Source organism: Trachurus japonicus, chromosome 18, assembly GCF_045865225.1.
Source record: "Trachurus japonicus isolate A0001 chromosome 18, Traja_1.0".
NCBI lineage: Eukaryota > Metazoa > Chordata > Actinopteri > Carangiformes > Carangidae > Trachurus > Trachurus japonicus.
The window spans coordinates 24,075,591-24,097,569 of record NC_140924.1 but is presented as its reverse complement, the minus strand read 5'-3'; the positions used below and the strand labels follow the sequence as shown (position 1 = coordinate 24,097,569).

The window sequence follows — 21,979 nt, the reverse complement described above, 5'->3', positions numbered from 1 at the left end:
GGTGACTGGAGTTACATTAGTGGCAGACATACCATTGGAGTGTGTGGACACTGAATGGCTGCCTGGTTGCATCAAATCACATTTCTGTGTACATTTAGGGGGGAGCAATAGCGCCGTTATCTGCTTGTTGCTGTTAATGAGGCAAAATGAAATAAGATGTGTGCTTTATATGCCTCCAAGCATCTCTTTCAGCCATCCTGGCTCCAATTCATTTCTATAACCTGTCTTATTTCACTCAGAGACAGAATATGATCAGCCCTTGGTTCTTAAAGGCACTCGAATGTGCATGCAAGAAGAACAAATGTCCTCTCGCCAGGGAGGCACAGTTTGGGCTATTCTGCGTGGAAGTAATTCGTCCTCCTTTTACAGAATTACACCGTGGTGACATTTAAAGATTGCAAATGGGTTTGTAACAGCCACATCCCATCTCACCAAGGCTGCCACGCATTGTCCAAACATTCTCAACAGGTTCTGAAATAGCCCGGGGCAAAACACTTGCCTTTGTTTTCCCACACTGTTCGCTCTTCTCATGAAAGTACAGCGTCTTTGTATTCATCAACACAGCTTAGGTTCAAGCACCCCTTAAGGCTGAGAGCAGAGAAAATTGCATGTGAACATTGTGGTTTGAAGGTTAGACTCCCCAGTAAGAGGGAAGTCCACAAAGTCTGTGAGAGGGAAACATGCAGATGAACACATGTAGAGATACATCTGAGTCAATACGATCAAAGTAATGAGCAAGAACTTTAAAACACTTTCTCAGTAGAGGGTGAGTTTAAACATCAGACTGGTTAGTATTCCAACCAGTCCTACAGACTGAAGGACAGAGTATGTTGTGTGTTACTGCTCTTTTCACTGCATCACCAGAGAGCAGATCATATTTTAAATATTTGATTTCATATAAGTTTATCACTGAATGCTCATACAGAAAACATATATAGCAATAAAAAACCTGCAACCTGCTCTGCCTCAACCTGAAGCTGCACAACAAAATAGTCATAATTTCTGCTTCAGTACATCAAATCTTTTTTCCAATTCCCTCATAACAAAACACTTTTCAGACACATTCATCATTTGGATAGGTGTAGGCAGAAAATAGAGTGAAGGATTAGATTTTTGGATTCATTTAACATGTCTGTAGAATTACAAAAACCACAAAAACAGCTTGTCAGAGTGTTTTGTTTTGTTGAGTAACCCAACCACTTAAAAGATCACGAAGCCTGCTGAGACAAACGTCTTGTTTTAGGCTTTGTAAATGAAGTAGACTTCTTTATGTCCAACATGAATATGCAGAGATCCTGCATGAATGAAGGGCCCTGTATCAAACTAGATTCATGGCTAATTGTCTTTTAAAGGTCTTTTTCTGTAAAAAGTAAGATTTTGATCATAAAGCAGGTCTAGGCTCTGAAACAATACTGTGAAATTGTACAGAAGAGGGACAAAATGTCCAGTCTACAGTATATTCAAAAACCTAAACAGTTCACTTCAGCTTTGTCTCCAGGTTGACACACCTAGACCCATCTCTGAGTGTTTTACTGAAATCTGCTGTACTTTTCTTTATAGCCAATAATAAGACAGGTTCAGAGCCTCCTCTCTGATTGGTTCAGTCACCTCTCGTAACCAGAGCTCCAATAAGAAGCCTTCTCACTACTTTGGTTTCAGCATTGACCGCCTATAGAGCAACCAAACCTCTTTGGTTTCGACAAATATTTTCATTCTGTCTATCTGGACCACCAGCCAATTGGAAGCTAACAGTCTGAGACTATCATCTGAGTCTCTCCTCTGATTGGCTGACTGTCCTGTTATGTACTGTAGAGGCAAGGATGTAAAACTAAAATATGGTATAAGACATGGACACAGATCTCTGTTTGTAACATCCTAACAGATGTTGGTGACCCAACAGATTGCTCCTGAGTCCAGTTGGCTCCCTGGTCGTCATGACGCACCAGCGATGCATGAGCATGAATCCTGCACCGGTCACCCCCGTGTTTGTTTTCCATCTTCTTGCAGTCTGTGTTTGTTTGTTTGTGTGCACAAGCGTCTGTGAATTCTTATTTCCCCCTGTTAAGGTCCTTATGTGCTGCTTGTGCGTCGGTCGCCAAACGGTCTCTCAGCACCAGCCAGCAAATAGATTGTTATGTAACGGCCAAAGCCTGCTATGTTTGCCTGCCAACCTGCAGAGAAAGAGAAGGGGATGGAGGGCCAAAGGGAGGGTTACAGATAAAGAAAGAGAGCAAGAGAAGAGGGAGCCAGGCAGTTAGAGAAAGAGAAGAAGGAGTAAGTGACGCGCCTGTGGCTAAATGTTGTGGTTCCAGACACAAGCACAGCAAATCTCCGTTGCTGTTCCCCTCTCTCTCTCTCGTGTTTAGGTTTTGTCTCATCACATTATTGGTTCGGCTTGATTTGTTTCCCATTGAGGGGCTCTCAGCAAAGTACAGACATTCACTTATTTAGTATCTCCCTTTCCTGGCCTCTCTCGTCCATCTTGCCAGATCCCCCCTCATGTGAAATAACAGCTCTGTGACAGGCACACTCAGACAGTCGCCTCTGTCCAGGAGTCCCCCGGGCCGACTGAAACGCGGGAGGAAAGACGAAAAGAATACAATCGACTGTCTCTGTTTTATTCGGGCACTTCAACAGAGACTCGACATCACAGAACAGAGGCACCAATGACATTTCAGATGACTACCCAGGGTCCTCAGAGATCTGGCTTGTGGATTTCTTCCTTTTTTTTTCTCCCTCCTTTGAAATTCCGTCTTCGCTGCATCTGCTGGCCTTAACCCGCATTCTTAACATTTACCGTCCAGCTATTCACCTCAATAACCGCGCAGGCCATTGGTTCCCAACCTGGGGTCCGGGGGGATTTCAGGTCCACAGAGCTTTGTCTGTTCTAAGGTTGTGAGGTTATCACAGTTAAATTTGTGCTTATTGAAATTTTAAAATCCCAATAACACACCCAACTGGATAATCAAAATCATGTGTAAACAAAGACAATAGGAACAAAAACCTACAACCTGCCTGCTTATAGGGACATGATAACAATATGATACAACAAAGGAAAATGGACAGAAAGATAAAATAAAAATAAAATAAAACAAAATAAGATGGAACAAAATAGAATAAAAAGAATCAGAATAATATTTCAGAATGGATTGGAGGAAAAAAGGTTGGGAACCAATGGCCTAGGCAGTGTTGAAAATCTGAAGTCTCTTGAGATCAGAGGGGAGCTGGACCACCTTCAGGCTTCAAGGACCAAGTATTTATCTTGGATGCAAGCTCATGATACATGGGTGAAGAGGTAATGGACCTTCTCTGTGGGCAGAAATGGACTCAAAGTCTGAATCCCACCCACCATCTTTAAAGTGCCAAAGCCTCGCAAGATCGCCAAAATCCTGCGCGGATCTGACCTGTGCCGGCTCATCGCACGCTCCGTGTCAAAGACGCGTTCAACACACATGCAAACGATGTTTAATGCATGCACCTCACACATCCACTACAGACTACGTCGTTCTTTCATCTCCCCTCTTCATCTGCCTCCGCCTTTGATGTGGGATACCCTGGGGTCTGAGGAGTACCGTCCTGGGGAATGAAACAGAGTGGATCTGCACTCTTGCTCTTAGGAAGAGGCTTCCCATTGATCCCCCTTGCATCTCATGCTCTCTTTCTCAGCCTCCTTTGCTTCCCTTCAGCACCCCACCCCCACCCCCCCACCCCACACACTCTCCAGCACCTCACCGTCCTACAGTACCACAAGCATCCATTCTAACCATCTCTTCTCCTCAGAGAAGATGAAGGTCATTATTCCTTTAGATGTACAAGTTCTCTCTTCCTATACACCACTCCTACACCTCCGGCTCCACAATAAGAAGTTACCTGAACCCTGTCATGCACTCAGCTCATTTCATTAAAGAGCCATTTAGAATGTTGCTCCGACCTCCGGTCAGGTTTTTCTGTAGGGGTCCATTTCAGCTATAGTGGAAGTTGATTTTTGGCTCAGACAAACTGATTATAGGTGTCCGCTTGATCTCTCTCTTTCTGCAAAGTGCTATTTACAGGAGGTCATTAGATCCCTGGAACAAGCTATAGAGAGGTGAACTTAGTGGAGACTCATTTTATCCAATGAGTAACATGAGCAGAGGAGGGAAGTTGTGGTAGTTTGACAGCAATACAACAGGTTCTCTCTCTACTGTATGTGAGTGGTTAACACTGTGGAATCTAGTGGTCCTTTGGTTTTGGTATCCTCCTCTGTTCCTGCAAGGAGATGACAACAATTGACAACTGTTATAGTTTTGGGTTGGAAATTATTTGTTGAAGCAAAAATATCAACAGCAACCCAGTGTGTTTTACTGTACTGTACAGGTGTATGCATTATATGAAGCCTGCTGTCAGGAGCACCTACTCATTTTCCAGTAGCTCCAAGGTCCTATGACGGCTACAACACTGATTCACAGTGGCTGCATTGTGGCTGCTGCTTAAAATCGTCATCATTATTATAACACTGTCCAGTGACGATGAATATTTGTGAGTGAAGGCCTGAAACCAAAAGGAAGTCACATGAGAGGGAGAGAGATTGAGCAGTGATAAACTACTGTCTTTTACCTTACTTACTTACTAACCCTTTACGGTTTTATTAAATCATTGATATGTTATACATCGTCATGACAATATACTACACATGTAGACTCCACTTTCTTTTCTTTTTTAAGTATATTTGTTTGGGCATTTTTGCCTTTAATCGATAGTATAGTTGAGAGAGAGACAGGAAGTGGGAGGCAGAGAGCGGGGGAATGGGCCACTTGAGTTGGGATTCGATACAGGGCCGGCTGCAGCGAGGACTATACAGTAGCTTCTGCATATGGGGCGCCAGCTCTACCAACTGAGTTAAACGACGCCCCAGACTCCACTTTCCTTCGTGATAACATATTTATTTATAATATTAAGTCTGTTAATCTGTTACACTGAGACATAACACCAACATACACAGTTAGCAGTCAGCTTGGTTTGCATGAGGGCGGCCTGGGATAGAGTCAGGAATCTGTGGCCCTGTGAAAGACTAGTGACCTGTCTGTGGTGTAACCCGTCATCACGCTATGTTAGCTGTCTCAGATCATTTCTTTTCCCTTTTTTATATATATCTGTTATTTGTGTCCATTAAACTGCACATGAGTACAGTTGAGACAAAAACTGCTGCCTGGTTCTTTTTTTATTTTTATCATTTCAGCCATGAGGTCACCACTTCAGGGGCTGAATGGTTAACGCCAGTTTTGGCTTGTGTTTGTTTATCCACTGCGAGGGCCACTCCAGGGTAATTGGGATGATGTTAACACTAATGGTGCCTGTGGTTATTAAATAATATCGAGAAGTGCACACACTCAAGTGCACACCTGTATTCCCATGGACCAAACAGCAACAAAACAGTCTGACCTTTCCAGAACATCACAGCTTAATGACTCTTAATGGAAAATAATGTTATAATTTCTTCATCCAGCACATGTCAGCATCAGGTGGAGACTGTATGTAAAGTGTACATGTCTCCTCAGACGTGTCGTATCTTTTTCCCTTGGTGCTCGTTTCTTCCTCTGGTGCACTCCACCTTCTGTTCACCGCCATTTTTCAACATAAACACCAGCAGAAGTGCTTACTAACACAGTGTTTCATCTGCTTGCACCATATTCTGCAGGCTTAGTATTTGTTGGGGGATGTGGGTGGCTATGAGTTGGGGGTTGCGGGGGGGTTTGGGTCAGCGTGTCAATGCCTGCCCTCCAAACATGATGAATAACTAGAAAAAGAAAGCATTTCCTGCAGAAAATGCATGTGAATGCTGAAAGCAGCTGAACCCTATTGCTGAAGCAATGCTGAAAGAGCTGAAGAAATTATTGAAACAATGTTGAATTAGCTGAAGAAATTGCTGAAGAAATGTTGAAAAAGGCTGAATCAACTTTTTGCAACAACAACCATTCAGACACGCTCAGGATTAACCTCTCACTCTAAGTTAAAAGTGTCAGAAATAACACACGTCTAATCCGGTTCTGTTATCTTCAACCTGGAGAGGCTGACGATACAAACAAGTACAGGATGTGAACTTCTGTTATCACCCTTTTATATAAATAGCCTGGATGATGTCCTGATACGTGTCATACATGTCTGACTCCAGAGCTCACCAGAAGTTACCCACTTCCTACTCCCCGCACACACACACACACACACACACACACACACACACCCATCAATTTTAACAAGAGTAAATTTAAAGTGTAGCCTTTGTTCCGCTACACTGACTTTATCTCTACTTGCAATATGTTTCTGGTCGAGTGGATGCTGCTAGACATACTGCTGCCCCCAACGTCTTAAAATCAATACTTCATGTTTAGATTTTGGATGAAACTCAACAAGAGCCTCGTGCCCCCTGTTCAGCTTTTTATAGGAGGCCAAGAATTTTTTTTTCCTGAGCTGCAGGACTGTAGTATTCTAGGCTGAGGATTTACAGTGAGCAGCATAAATTAAACCAATATTTCTCTACCTCACGTCAGTGTGGTTGTGTTCAGTTCTGATCCTGATTCTTTTTTGCTTCTTTTATATTTTTAACTTCTCTGCACCTCTTTAATTCCAGTCACGTGAGTCTCAGAGTTACACAGTCGTCCAGTTATTCACATTTATGACTTTTGTCAACAAACCTTACTTCTCCAACTACATGGTTGCTTTGTAATCCTCTCCACGGCTCTTTAGATGTGATGGAGACGTAATGTAATCCTGACATTTAGCTCCTGGGGCGTATACATCGGTTGTGAAAGGGTTCTCAGTGTAACAAAAAAGGATGGAATAATCACTTTCCCCACAGGTAACATGCTCACTGATTGATTGATTACTTGTTTGCAGAGAGTGCTTAACATAATTGAAAGTCTTTGCTCCAGTAAGTAAGTGTGTGCATGTGCCTTTGATGAAAATGAAAACTGCTGCTTTCATTTGAAGCGGCGGCTCTTGTTGGACGCGGCTGTCTCAGACCATCACCAGACTATCGAGCAGGCTCTCAGACAGAGGAGGGTATTTGGGGCTGATCGATAAGCTCTCTAGATGATGTATATGCAGGGGCAGATGAGCTGTCCTACCTAGCAACTTTTCTCCTTCTTATCAGAGTGTAAAACAGCACCAAAGCACGGCCCCCCTCTCCGATCTAAACCACCTAACCCACCACACTGCTTATCCCACTACTCCCACTGGAGCCTTTCATTTAAAGGTACTCTTAAAAACACAAGGGTGGCGTCAGAGCACAAGCTGTAGATTGGTTTATTTTTTTAAAAACAAAATCAGCCCCTGATAGCAGCATCTCCTCCAGGGACATAACAAACATTTTGAGATGTTTCAAACAAACCTTTTCCGGCATATCACTGGTGCTGATAGAAAGAAAGGAGAGACGTTTCAATGTGTAAAAGGTATCAAGTCCCCACCGGCAGATTCAGTGAGAGGAACAATAATCAGACGTCTCAGGTTGACAGAAGTGTTTTCTAAACAGTCTGAGGGCTGATTCATGGAGGGTGCACTGCTGAGATTACTGACACTAATATAAGACACACACACCAGTGTTCTTCCAGGTCGTTTTATCGTTTTAAATGAAGTGAAGCATTTCGTCTGAAGCCAAATAAAAAGTTATCATTAGAGGTGATTTTAAGGAACAGGTTGCAATTAAAATCATTTCTATTTTGTCTGTAACCTGTGATTTCAAAAACAGAGCTTAAAGCTATTATTACCCTGTAATGACTATCATCTTAGGAACAAATAAGCACCAATCACATTCAGCTTCTCACTCCCCCATTGGGCCTAGGCTCATTCAGAATGAAAGATGGGATCAAACGGTTTCCACAGACAAAGGAGAGCCATTGAACTCAGTCTCCCAGTGTCCTTCACCTTTTCAGGTGTAAAATCCCCATAAACTCCAGCTACAGTCACCAGGTCTCCTCTCTCTGCCAGCTCCTGGGTATGGTCTGAACTTTGGTAACGACACAAGATCCTACCAATACTTGAGATCAGGTACAACCTGAGGTCTGCCAGCTGGGTTTACCAGAAAACAACAGTGAGGCCTACTTATGCACCCCAGCATCCCTGACAACATGCAGTCGACTGTGCAAGAGTTCACCCACAGACACTTTTCAAGCAACTACAGTGTCAATGTTAATTTAGCCTTTTGCGAAAACCTCAGATTTCTTGTGTTTTCTGGTTGCAGCTTTATTCATGGGAACGTGACTGAAGGGTCAAAATAGTGCTATCTTGTGGAGTAGAATCTAACTGAAGGAAGTCAAAGAGTCATTACTGTCAAACTTGACAATCAATTACATTTAAACACATTTGTGACCTTCTAACATGTTCTTGAGCTTAAAAGCAGCAGCGTATGTTCAAGAAAGTCTAAAACTGTGGTCACATGATAACATTTGGTCTCATCCTTTGTGTCTGACCAAGAATGACATTGACGACTTTCTATTGATGCTTCCCAACAAGACTATTTTCAGTCACGTCTGGAGTTCCGGCTGGACTGTGGACCATCAAAAGCCCCAAAATAAAGTGTTAGCATAAAGTTAAACCTGAAGGACACTGTGTTCCCTTTCAGTCAGATGTATTGGGTTTGAAGATCAAACAACACTAAGATCACCCTGATTTGAATTGTTGAAACTGTAAATTGAGGAGGATCCTCATACACTACTCTGCAACTTCTACAACTGTAGTTCAAGAGAACACGTTTCACCTCCAGATTTGGGGATGTAGTCGAGGCCATGTGCAGCATGTCAAATATGTTTTATCAGGGCCAATTATTTCCCAAGTATAAGGTCAGTCCAATTACTCTTTTTCCAATATAGTTCAGGCTACTGGGATGCAGTGTCTCCATCTGTCAGCTAGCTCTGCAGAACTCTCCAGACCCAATTACAACTGAAGCACTTATCAGCCTGTTAAGATCAAACAAAGTCAAACAGATTGAAAGAGTTTAAATTTCCTGGAGGTATAAAACAGATCGGATTAGAAGCAGATCAGAAGCATTAGAGTTGTGTCAGGTGTGATGGAGAAAGTTGTCAGTTAATGAAACTGTGGCTCTAAATTGCGATTAAATTTCTCTCTCACTGTCTCATCTATCCCTATACTTGAATTACAGACAGTTGATGCTGGAGAGTCACAAGAACAGTGTGGTCCAGACTGGACAGAATTCTTAGATATCATCCTCCACAAATCACATTTTCACGTTGTGTTGTCCCTAACTCGGACTGTGGAAAGTGTTGGAAACTTTGAGACTGGTGTAATCAAGTGTTGTCTCGCCTCATGTAACAGAAAGGTCCTTGTCATTCTTCAAAGCAATCTAACTGTCACTGGAACAGATAGAAGGGCTGTTTCCATCCTGGATGCAGCCCCTCTTTCAGATGTCTACATTTTCTTCTACAGCACCATAGAGAGAAAAAAAAAAACCTCTCAGAACAAGGGCGGGCATGTTGACAAGGTTGTTAGACGACTGAAAAGGGAGCGTTTGCATCTGAGTGAGTGTTTGTGTGCGTGCTCATCGGCAAGTTCTCAAGATGTGTGTATGTGACTTTAAAAATCAACATCTGTCTGGAAACTTTTGCCAAATGTCTCATCTCAGCCCTTCTCTCTCTCGTTCTCTCTTCATTGTGTCTTTTCTTGTAATCTACACACGTAATATACGTTTTGAATATAATGTGTCAAAAAAATAGCAAAAAGGTTTCAGTCCTTGTTTAAAGGGAATCAATAGCTCTGTCTCACCACTTAGAGGCTTCAAAGAGTCAGAACTGATGCAATAATACATGAAGGTTGGAGGAACCATCTGTGTGTTATTGAGTTATGGTTTGAGAGCCTGTCTGAGGGTTTCAAATAAGAAGTATGTATAAATCTACGTGGGCGTGTGAAGACGGTAACCCCTAGAGGCTTATTGCCTCTCAACAACTGACTTCATCACCGCCATCGGTTCCTTTTCATTCCCTCATGGGATTTAGATTTTATTGCCAGCTGGTCGTACTTTTCACACCGTCAGCTCCCATGACGAGCGACGCTGCGACATTGACCGCAGGCCTTAATGAAAAATTGCGGCATCTGTTTTCTCCAATATGACCTGTTTATTCCCATGGTAGATGGCGGCAACCTAGAATCCACTTTCCCCAAAATCAATGCCCTCCCTCACAGAGAAAGCATCCCAGCTGATAAACTCCCTAAATACACTCCTTTCTCACGACAATGTCGACGAGCAGAGTGAAGGAGAGGGGGGAGGAGGTGTGGAATATTCAAAATCGATAGGTTTTTCATTACTGCTTTGATTCATGAGTCTTTTTCTGATTATTTCTCCACCAATCCAAAGTGGTGTTTTTTTGTCTGGCTTTTCTTCAAACCAAATTACCAGCCAGCCCATGTTAATGGAAATAATAATCAAGGGGCATCCCGCCATGTTTTGATTCATCTCCTTGCACTCTGTCTACCTCCAGCGCCACAGGTAGCATTGATTAACCAGATCAATGGTCCCTGAGCTAATTGGACAAAAGCAATAAAATATATAGCCTTTATACCCTTTTCTTTTCTTTTTGGGATGTGAGGGAGTGTGAAATACATGAGCGCACCAAAGCAATTCTACCATTATTATTGTAGGCAGGCCGATTGCTTGATTAGACCATGGTGGTCTGAAGGTCAGAGGAATCCATACCCGGCCAGGTTTTTGTTTGCCAACAACTCCCAAGGTAGCGCTAATTTACCGTTAACTCACAGTTTTCAATAAAGGCAGTTGCTGTCTGGAGGAACTTTTTTTCTGTTCTGCCATCTTAACAGACATGCATGTTTTATGCATCCACACATGTAAACATAGTAATATAATACACCAGACAATAAAGACCAATACATAAAGATAAAAAGAATATGTTTCTGAAATTCCACATTGATGAAAGTGTCGGTAAGGTTTATGTTTTGGAAATACAGTATCATGGAAACCAGCAGATTGTTGGTGGAAGATTGAACACAAAGTTCCTGAAAAAAAGGGTTTCTGGTACAACCTCACCTGCTGCCAGGGTTCATGGAGAAATGAAAAAAGTTTGAAGAGTCTGTGGATGAAAAAAGTCTGTAGAGGTTAAAACTCCAGGAACACTTCCAGTACACCGAGTAACTTTATTATTAAAGTGTGATTCAGCTTGTGGCCTTCAGCAGGGTCCTCACAACGTAGTTGACAAGTAACATTCAAATAGTGATGAAATAATCAAGGTTGCTTTTACAAGGGTCAATTAGGCATACCTTACTACATCTTTGTAGAAGACCTGTTGTATAACTAAGTTTTAATTGAAGCCACAGTCCATCAGGAAACAAGGGTTGCAATAAATTGCCTTGGTTCTTAGGTTCCTTACAGCACCAACATCTGGTATATATTATTTAACAAATGGAGCAACAAACAGAGAAACCAATAGGTATAGTGTAAGTGCAAGTCCAAGCCCATAAATCACCTCTCACATCAGTTTTGTATCCTGTAATCCTAACAAAAAGAGAGGAACATGCTGCTTACATTGGCAAGTTCTCATTCTGCCTCGTTTTTGTTAAGTGGGAGAAGGTTTTCCATAAGGAACAACCATAAATGAGCAGTTTCTAATAAGCCCATTTATGGTTTGTATATGATTTTTTTTTTTTAATCTATAGATCTGTTCTGCTTCGTGGGTTTTGACCCTTTTATACAAAGTCAACACCCCACAATTAAAGTCCCTTGATGTGCTCAGTATCAAGTAAACAAGTGTCATTCTCCAAGTGATAAGAGATGAGTCCTGAATTTACCAAATATAATTTTCTTTAACCCGTTGACAAGGAAAAATACTTAACTGCTATATTGGATTACACCCAGTGCATTAGTAGTGACCAGCACATTTTTAGATTGGTTTTTAAGGTGGACTCTTTTCATTTTAGTCGGCTATAAATGTCTACTTACGGATCCCTCTGAAAACAAGATGATTCATCTCAAGAGCCTTCAAATAACACTGACTTTTATTTTGTGTCAAAGGTGTGGTGTTGTCACCTGCAGGAGAAATGATAAGTATTTACTCATTGGACTTGGTGTGTTAGTGTTGGCGTGTTTACAGATCTTCTGCACAGAGTGTATAGTTGTTATCTGATCTTAGGGAAGTCATTCTGTTGATGGCAGCCAGGGAAGACAGCCCTCTAACCCGTCTTCTTGGGTTTGATAAACACCTTTTTTTCTTGTTTTTGCTCTATCTCGTCTCCGAGTAGTGTGTGATGTCATGGTGGTGCAGTATTTCTGTGAATTTGTCTACAACCATAGAAGCTGGTGTTTGCTGGGAGGAAAGAGTGACACATGGATGCACCCTGTCCAACAACTTATTAGACACTCTCCGCCATCAGCTGGATCAAAGAAGGGACAGACCCGTAGGGCCAGTGTCATATCAGGACCACAGTGACTGATCTGATCTGACTGTAAAAAGAAAAGAGGGACTCGACAACTGATTGAAAAGTAGTGTTTTCTTTCATCAGCTTGTTGTTGTGTGGTCGTATTATCCACAAAATTCTGATATTGTGTCTCTCTGAGTGGAATCTCTTGAATTAAAGTTCAGAGTCAGTGAGGTAAAAAGCACTAAAACACAAACAGAAGAGCATTCAGAGTCACACTTGTGATGTGTCAACAGGGTGAACTGCTAAGAGCCAGAGAATAGAATGTATTTGTTATTCACTTATGTGACGGAATAACATACTAATGCAGAATGATATGATGATTTTGATTTTCAACACTTTTACTGACAAAGTTTCATTTAATTATATCTCTAATACATTATTAAATTATTATCTGTCTTAAAGCAGAAGTAAGTGGTCCGGTCGTTTTCGCTAATGCTGCGCTCCAGGCAGGCTTTTGAAATCGTAAAATACAGCTTCAAGTCACAACTTACGACTTTGTAGCGTTCCAGGCAACCCACTCGTGTTTTTCCGACCTGTTTTACCGGTGAAAGTCACTATAACGGCCACTCGTAACTTCCGACCGGTGAACTCGTACCAGATCGAACTGGTACCATTTCACGGTCGGAAAAATACGAGTTTCCTTGAACGCACCATAACAGTCCTCGTCCCTACGTCGCCACATTCACGGCGTCCCTTGGCTGCACACACAGCCCTGCATGCCGTTCTCTCTCCTCATTGGATAAAAACTGTAGGATACGATAAATGTTTTCTCCTCGGCTCAGAGCAGAGCAGAGGGACTGACAGACCCGTGTTTCAGACCAAACACTCTATGTAAGTGATTGCTGTCGGAAGATATAACTATTTAAGACTTATATTAACACAAATATATCACTTGCTTCTGCTTTAAAGCACATTCTGTAAATTGAGGAAGTTTTTAATGAATGCTCAAACTATGTAAATCATAGTGCAACTTATGATTTGCAATAGCCCTGTGATGTCACGTGCAGGTTTCTGAAGCTGATAGCGAGCTGCTCCACCGGTGCCATCTTGGCAGTATCTGACTCCACTAATTTCAAAATAAGCAAACAGCTGTGGCAGATGTGGAGCTGAGGCTTTGGTGCATGAAAGTTTGTGGAAAGCACACGAGTTAAAGCCTTCAATTAGATTCTGAGCCAGGTCTTAAACATGTCTTTTGCAGCCATTTAAAATGGGACCCTATGGACATTGACTTGCTTTTTGGAGCCTCAAATGGTCATTCAAGGAACTGCAGTTTTTGCCACTTCTATGTTGGCTTAATTCTGCAGCCCCAGAGGTTACAGCTTATTATTAAGCACCATTCACTTGACTGGGTGGAACACAAACTCATCTGTTTTCACACACTCAGTGATAATCCCTCTGACTAGACAATTGGAATTACATTGAGTGCACCTTTAAATGCCATCTCAGCTGCCACCGGCCTTCCTCTCCTTTTCCAACATGGCTTCACACTCATCCATCACAACATGGCTCCCCTCCTCCTTTTTGTCGGCCATTTTAGAAATCTTTTCTCCTCTTCCTCCACAGCTGTCTTTTGCCCAGCTATACGGCAAAGCGCCAGTGCTGCACTCTTAATAAACACAGGAAAGGGAAAAAAAAAAAAAACGGCAACTTTCTTCTTCCCTCCTCCATCCACAATCCACACACTCCCACCCTCTCTCCTCCCTGCCTCCTCTGTAGCCCGTTGTCTGTTCTTCATCCTCTCCTATTTTTCCCCCTCCTCCGGCGCACAACCTCTTTATAGCCCTCCTTGCCATGCTGCGATAATTAGTCAGCGCTAAAATAATACAGCCTTGAGAAAACAACAAGAGCTGAGCAGAGGGGCTTAGCTCCGCTGGGAGGGAAGGAGGGAGGGATGGTGAGAGCCAGAGAGAGAGAGAGAGAGAGGGAGGAGAGTTGTGTGTGTCAGCCGATTTCAAATGGCTACCAGCGGATTGTTAGATAATGAAAGTGTCAGGTACCTGAGCGAGTGTGTATGTGTGTGTGTGCATTTCTCCATTCTTTACCGTGCTGCCTTTTTTTTTTTTTTTTTCCCTGTGTATGACTAAGAGTGTGTGCAGCCCGGTGCTGTGGATGTTGGTTGATGGCCTGTTGGCCCTGCAGTCATCACAGCCTCTGCTTTCCATCCTCTTTGATCGGAGCACAACCAGAGAGGGATCTGTTGGGCATGAAAAATCAGGAGATTGTCTGTGTGTGTGTGTGTGTGTGTGTGTGTGTCTGTGTTGTGTGATGTGTATATTTGCTTTCATAGGTGAGTAGGGGTACAGTATGAAAACCGTGTCCATACTTTCACTGTGCATATGTGAACCTAGTCTCACAGTTGCAACAACTGATTCATTAAAGGGATATTTCAACATTTTGGCAAATTTGCCCATTGCCATAATCCCTATAGTAGATTAATAAGCTTTAATTATCGGTGCAAACTGTTTTTAGATTGGTGGGGCAGAGACGCGAGCTCTGCATGGTTTCCCTCATCAAACTAATCAAATACACAATCCGACAACTCCAAAACCCCCTGCTGGACAAATTGTGACCTGCACGCGTAACTGGAACTACATCCCAGATACGGCTGCTGGGTGGAGTGATTTCAAAAGTGAAAGTAGTTCAGAGTATTTCCTTTATGTGTCGTAATGTTACATAATTATATGTTAAAGCTATGGTCTACGTTTTGAAAGAGGATGAGAAAAATTTGAAAAAAGCACCTCTCACACACCCCCGCCCCTCCCCTCTGAGCTCGTATGGCCCGCCCCTCGGGACCTCCTCGCGACACGCCTCCCCCCCCTCCCCTCACAGAGCAAAGCGGAGCAAGCAACAAGCCTGCTGCCTGCAGAAACCAAACGCGGCTTTGAATGCGGAGTAAAATGTCATATTCACAGTCACAACTTCCACAATAAAACCAAAGATTACCTGTTCAACATAAACTCAGCACCGCCGCTGCAGCCTGGGTCTCTCTGCACCGCGGCGCCGCGGAGCTCCAAGCCCCGACTCTTCCTGCTCCTCTCCCCCAGACACAGGACCCTGTCCTGGGTCACCCAGCGCCAAGAGTCTCCCTGTAGCATGAGGCTGTGCTCGGCGCTAGCCCACTAATACCGCCTCATTACCGGCAGCTGGTGCACAGCGGCGGCGCCAGCCCCGATGCCGCCGCTGTGCACCAGCTGCCGGTAACGAGGCGGTATTAGTGTGCCAGTAACGAGGCGGTATTAGTGTGCCAGTACCGTCGTCGCCGTCCCCGGCAATGGGACCGCGGCGACCGCTGGTACGAGCAGCGCCGCCATTAGCAACCATTAGCACAGCCTCATGCTACAGGGAGACTCCTCGCGCTGGGTGACCGGCCACACTATAGAGATTGCCAGCGTGTCGTCACCATGACGTATTCCCGGCGGGGAACGCAAAGCATTGTGGGAAACTTTGGCACAAACAAACGCGCCAGACTTTGAATTTGTGGAGGCAAGAACGCTAGTTTCAAATATCTACTGCTCTGGTTTGAAGATGCCATCAACCTGCTGTGTTGTGAACTGCAACAGTCGTTCGCACGATAGACAGGGCAAAAAGTTACATTTAGTACCATATAAGTAAGGGATAATGTATAGTTTGGAGGTTGTTATGGAGAAATAAACCCCGACAGGTTGTATGGAACCCGGTTTCATTCAACATGAAGGGGTTTATTTCTCCATAACAACCGACCAACTGTACATTATCCCGCTTATTACACGGTTTACGAGTGAAATAATTAATTTGAAACATAATGTTGATCAAAATACGACTTTCATCGATTTAAAATTGCATTTAGCGAATCTGCAAGACCGGGGTCACTTCCGCTGTTTTGCCGAGCCTCCTCCCGTTCGTGCATTTGAAGCCTTTGATAATCAATCAGTGGATCGATAGATTACCATACACGTGTTAAGATGTGTGTATTGTGTGTAGTCGTATCTGTCATAAACAAGAGATTAACTTTACTGTTTACGGGGTGCGTTTGTGTCGCGGAGCCGCGGTGCCACCGAGACGAGAGGAGAGCTGTGACACCGGTCAGAGGCTCTGATCAGCAGGTTTGGTTTCCAGCCACGATGTGGAAGGAGCCTCCACTCTCCTTGTAACAAGTTACAAGTCATTTATCTCTAACATCACTATTAGTCCGACGCTGTTTAATGACGGTAAAAATGAAACACAAGGTAAATATCCTGCATAGTTTCTCTTTTCTGTGCTGCGCTGATCAGAGCGGCGTCCCTAGCAACGGTCTGTTATACATGACGAAGGTCCGTTATACAGAAATAACAGACCGCAGAACGCAGCACTGGACCAATCAGAGCAGCATTTAATAGAGCCGTGTAATAATTATATATATATGGGTGCTGGAAGTTGGGCAGCAGGTTAATGTCAGCGGACCACACCATGTTCCAGCCCTTTGATTGTCTTTATTTTGTCCTCGTATCGTTTATTTGCGGCTGGATTTAGTTTTAGGCGGTATGGTTCTTTGTTGTTTTCCTTTGCCCGCTGCATTGTGCCAGTTAATTCTGTTTTTTATTGTACTTTTGTTATTATTTACATTGTCCATGTCTAGCGCGCTATGTAGATCGGGGGAAATTGGCCAAAGATACCCACAATCCTTTGCGTTTCTGATGACGTTGCCGCCCAGTTGGTCACGTGTCTTGGCAATCTCTATACGGGCAGCAACACATTCTGTGCTTCTGTACTGTGCTTCTCTGAATCCTAGTGGGGCTTTTTTTCGGCAGACTGACCGGGGGTGGGGGGCAGCAGGCGCTGAATTGGTGGGTTCATGTGTCTGTGGCTGAGCAGCTCAGAGCGGTTACAACTACTTGTAGTTTCTAAGCAGAGGGGGTGGGGACGAGGCGGGTCGAGGAGGAGCAGGGGAGACGAGGGGATAGGATGGAGGGTACGAGCCAATGGGAGCCGGACGGGGCGCGCGGCGCCCATTGGTCAATTTCTATGCAGGCCCACGGCTGATAGACTGAATGGATTTTTTTGGTTCTTTTTGCTATTTATATTGTGTATATCGGACCACAGGACCATAATCGCTGTATAAACGATGTTAATAATAATTACCAATGCTCCAAATCGTAGACCATAGCTTTAATGGTTCATAGGGTGGTGAATGTGCAGGTTACAACTTGTCCAGAGTGTTTTGGAGTTGTTGGATTGTTTATTTAGTTTGATGAGGGAAACAGGGAAATACCATGCGCCTCTGTTGCATTAGCTGAGCAGCTCACGTCTCTGCCCCACTGATCTAAAAATATCTTGCACCGACAATTAAAGGTAGTGAACCTACTCCTAAGACTATAGGGATTATGACAATAGGTGAATTTGCCAAAATGTTGAAATATCCCTTTACGGTTAAAATAACAGTTTACTTGCTATCAGAAACATATATGTTGTAGAATTTTCATATGGAGAGTTGCAATGAGTTCTTTGCTTGACATCACAGTAAACTGAATTGATCTGCTCATTTCAACCAGACAACATGTGCTGTTGTAGTTTTTACTGTTTTCTGACATTTCACAGATCTAACATGACTGCATTTAGCCATGGGCCCAAATGTTGAGTAAATCAAAGCTTGAATTCATTGTATGCATCTGGAAACAAAGAGCTCCCATGGCAAAGCTGATGATAGCAAGGTTTACTTAGGAGGCAAAATGATGTACAGAATAAAGAGCGAGCAAGTCCATCAGTCAGAGCTGTGATAAAGCTGCGTGTGGGGCTGGCTGTCAGTGTGGTAGGAAAACCTGGCAATTTGGGCAATGTTAAAATCACAAGACACATCATTTAAAAGACGCTCGCAGTTCATGCTCGTAATAATTATAGGACCATGTTTCCACATGCACGCTGCCTATGTCAACTAAATAGTGACAAAACATTTTATACACATCTGTTCAACTTTGAACCGAACTGTTTTGACAAAACATGTGTCTCACAGACATTTCTCTGTGTCAGTTTAACACCACATTGTACATGTGTCATCCTGTTGTATCTGTAGGGTCATATTTGTGCCAAATACACCGATCAGGCCTGACATTATTAGTGAATTACACTGAATAACACCTCATCACTGCACCTGTTAGTGGGTGCGATACAGTATTAGACAGGAAGTGAACATTTTCTCCTCAGAGTTGGTGTGTTAGAAGCAGTTGTAAGAATTTGACGAGTTTGACAAGGGCCAAACTCTGATGGCAGAAGACTGGGTCAGAGCAGCTCAGAAGCTGCAGCTCTTGTGGGGTGTGTGTGTGGGATCTATCAAAAGTGGCAGGACAAGACCGGAGCAGTACATCTCTGTTTAGAGGTTGTCGCCACCTCAAGATGGAAAAACATATCCTGACACGTCTGAACAACACATCTGATCCACAACTGTCAAATAACAAGAGATGGAACAGACAGAACATGTTGAAGTTTAGACAGAGACAATTATTTTTTTCACATTTTCAACCAGTGTAGACATGTGGACAGATTTTTTGGGTGGGACCTCACATGTAATATACGACTTTTATCGTTTATTTGTCCAATATTATCACCAAAACAATAGAGATAATGTCTGTGTGTGTGAATAGCTCCTGAAATTTCTTGATGTTTGCAACACTATGTGCTTTAGTGCCGCTTATACACCTGAATTAGAATATATACATGCAGCCTGTGTTTATATTTGTCTGTGCTGATGTTCCAGTGAAGACAGACAACCCACAGGGCTGAGAGCAGTTCACTGATGTTTCATTACTCTATGCTAATCACAGCCAACGCCTGTCACTCCTCATTCACCACCGGGCCTGTTGGAGCCCAGCCAAGTCCTAACTCTGCTACAGTTCAAACATGAAATCACTCAGTGTACAAGGCGGGGAGGGTTTTTTTTTTTTTTGAGGCTGAAAATCAAAATACTGTTGAGGCAAAGTTCCTTTGACATGAAGATCTGAGGAATTTCTTTTGTTGGCGTTGAGCGGTGGCGGTTACACTGGCAGCGTTGCCAACACAAAGTTTGTCAGTTCGCTCTGGTTTGCATGCAGGCGGCTGAGGGGCAACTGAGACAGACTGCAGTGGCTTGGCAGATACAGATTTCTGAGGGGGCCGACAGCCAGCACTGGTGCTAGCACTGGTGCTAATGCTAAATACGACATCACGATCAAACTCTGCCAATAAGACGTACAGTAGTAGTTTTCAAATTCTCTTGAGCAGAATACATGTTTTCAGTCAGGATGTGACCTCTCTCCTGTCTGGATGTTGTGAAACTTGCTCATTTAAAGGGATAGTTCAACATTTTGGCAAATTGGCCCATTGCCATAATTGCTATAGTGATAGCAGTAGGTTTGTTACCTTTAATTGTCAGTGTAAGCTATTTTTAGAACGGCAGAGAGCTGCTCAGAGCTACACTATGGAGGCTAATGGGATTTCTTGGTTTCCCTCATCAAACTCATCAAATACACAATCCAACAACTCGCTCTCGTGGACAAGTTGTGACCTGCACATTCACCACGCTAAGAGATAATAACAGAACGTTACGAGACAGAGTTGTTTTCAAGGTAAATACAAAGGCTGCTTGCTGAAAAACTTTCCCTGAAGGCAATGTGCATCAGCGGTTTTGCATGAATTTACCTCTAAAACAACTCTCGTAACGTTCCATCATCTCATAGCGTGGTGAATGTGCAGGTCACAACTTGTCCACGACAGCGTTTTGGAGTTGTTGGATTGTGTATTTGATGAGTTTGATGAGGGAAACCAAGAAATCCCATTATCCTTACACTGACAGATAAAAGTAACAAACCTAATGCTATGACTATAGCGAATATGGCAATGGGCCAATTTGCCAAAATGTTGAACTATCCCTTTAAATATCAAATATATATTCATCATTCATTTTCGAGGTAATAAATTTAAAAAGTTTTATTTAAGTCATGTTTTGCAAACAGCAGTTTCCATAACACCGACATGACAGGAGAGAATGCATAAATGCAATTTGTATAAAATGTTGTGACAAACAAATCATCCTTGCTGAACATAATATCAGCCTGTCACTTGAGGGATGGAACAAATTCTGCATTTGTGTTGGAAAACACACCAAACACCTGTCTCTCCAGCTTTTGAAGTTGTATTATCATGTCATAACCGACTGATCACCCTGTCTTCTCCTTGTGTTTTCCAGCTGGGACAACTTACATCTTCGGGCGAGGCGGAGCCCTCATCACATATACCTGGCCACCCAATGACCGGCCGAGCACACGGGCAGACCGGCTGGCAGTGGGCTTCAGCACGCAGCTGAAGGAGGCTGTTCTGGTCAGGGTAGAGAGTGCCAAGGGACTGGGAGATTACCTGGAGCTGCACATAGTAAGATACCGCCCTGGGGATATTGAAGTGTGGGGGAATGAAATGATGGGGGAATGAGAAAGTACTGTAAGCTACATTCAGTCAGGGGAACACCCAAAGAGAAAAAAGGGGGAGATTGGAAAGGTCCCGGGAGGGGAAAGTGAAAAGGCAAAATAAGTGGGTAGAGGGCAGAGATGACAACAGAGTGGAGGAGGACTTGGGGCCATTTAGACTTGTAGGCAGAAAGCAGAACAGAAAGGAGAAGGAATGAAATAATAAATGGAGGAAAGATGGAAAGGAGAGAGGGATGGCCTGCTCTGTGAATTAATCAGGAGCTACGGCTTGAGAGAGAAAGAGTAGAGGAAGTTTGGGTCATTGATGCAGAATGAGTCAAGTAAAAGTGCAGTAGTGTCTTTCCGCATGAAACTTTCTGTTGACATGGATATTTGAACTGAAGCTCTTTTTAGCAACGTTCCTGGATTTCAGGAATTAAGAATGATGGGCAAAATGAGATGCATAACATCTAAGCTGTGATCACTGACTAATCATTTAAGGTTTGCCCAAAACCTGAGAAATACTAAGACTATGCATGTGTAATGACTGAGGTCTTAGGGCTCCCCTCATTTATTCAAGGTAAGGTGTTGTTTAAGCTGCTTCAAGGGTTCAGGAATTGTCTTTAAATGGCATTTAGATTTTTTTTGGTGTGGTACTTTGGGGGGGTCACTGAGGGGAATCAGAGTGTTCAGAGGGTGACTAATCACCCAACAGCATATCCTTTTATCCCCTGCCATACTAGTTATTAGCCCCCATCTCTGCTTTCATTGCCTTCATTGCCTTCATATGTTAGGCTTAAAGGTCATCTTAAACCACCTTGAATGATAACTTTAAATAGTAATTATGGGACAGCAGGCATTTAAAAATGCATTTACACAGGCTGTAATTGTTTCATTGACCCCTGCTTGCTCCCTCTACCCAACATTACGTTGAAAACTCATATTGGTTTAAATGGGGGAGGGGCCTTCTGTTAATTACCAAACAAAACCAGGAGTCACATAATTAAACACTATGTGCAGTCTGGTCCACAGCTACAGCGTTTTACTGCAGTGTCCTGTATTTCCTTTACATTTTCTAAGTATGCGGTGATAAGACACCACCACTCTTATCTATACTTATCTACTCCCAGTTATCTGTGTGTATGTGTGTGTGTGTGTGTGTGTGTGTGTGTGTG

The 21,979-nt window shown here is 43.2% G+C and overlaps 1 protein-coding gene across 7 annotated transcripts in view; it reads left to right on the top strand.

The window, feature by feature from the left end:
- The window catches only part of nrxn2b (neurexin 2b), a 773,301-nt gene that overhangs the window by 617,538 nt on the left and 133,784 nt on the right, over positions 1 to 21,979 (top strand). For all 7 annotated transcript variants that reach the window (XM_085760265.1, XM_085760266.1, XM_085760262.1 and 4 more), the window contains one exon: positions 20,591 to 20,772. In XM_085760265.1, coding sequence (XP_085616391.1) covers positions 20,591 to 20,772 — 182 coding nt within the window. The remainder of the gene's footprint in view (positions 1 to 20,590; positions 20,773 to 21,979) is intronic.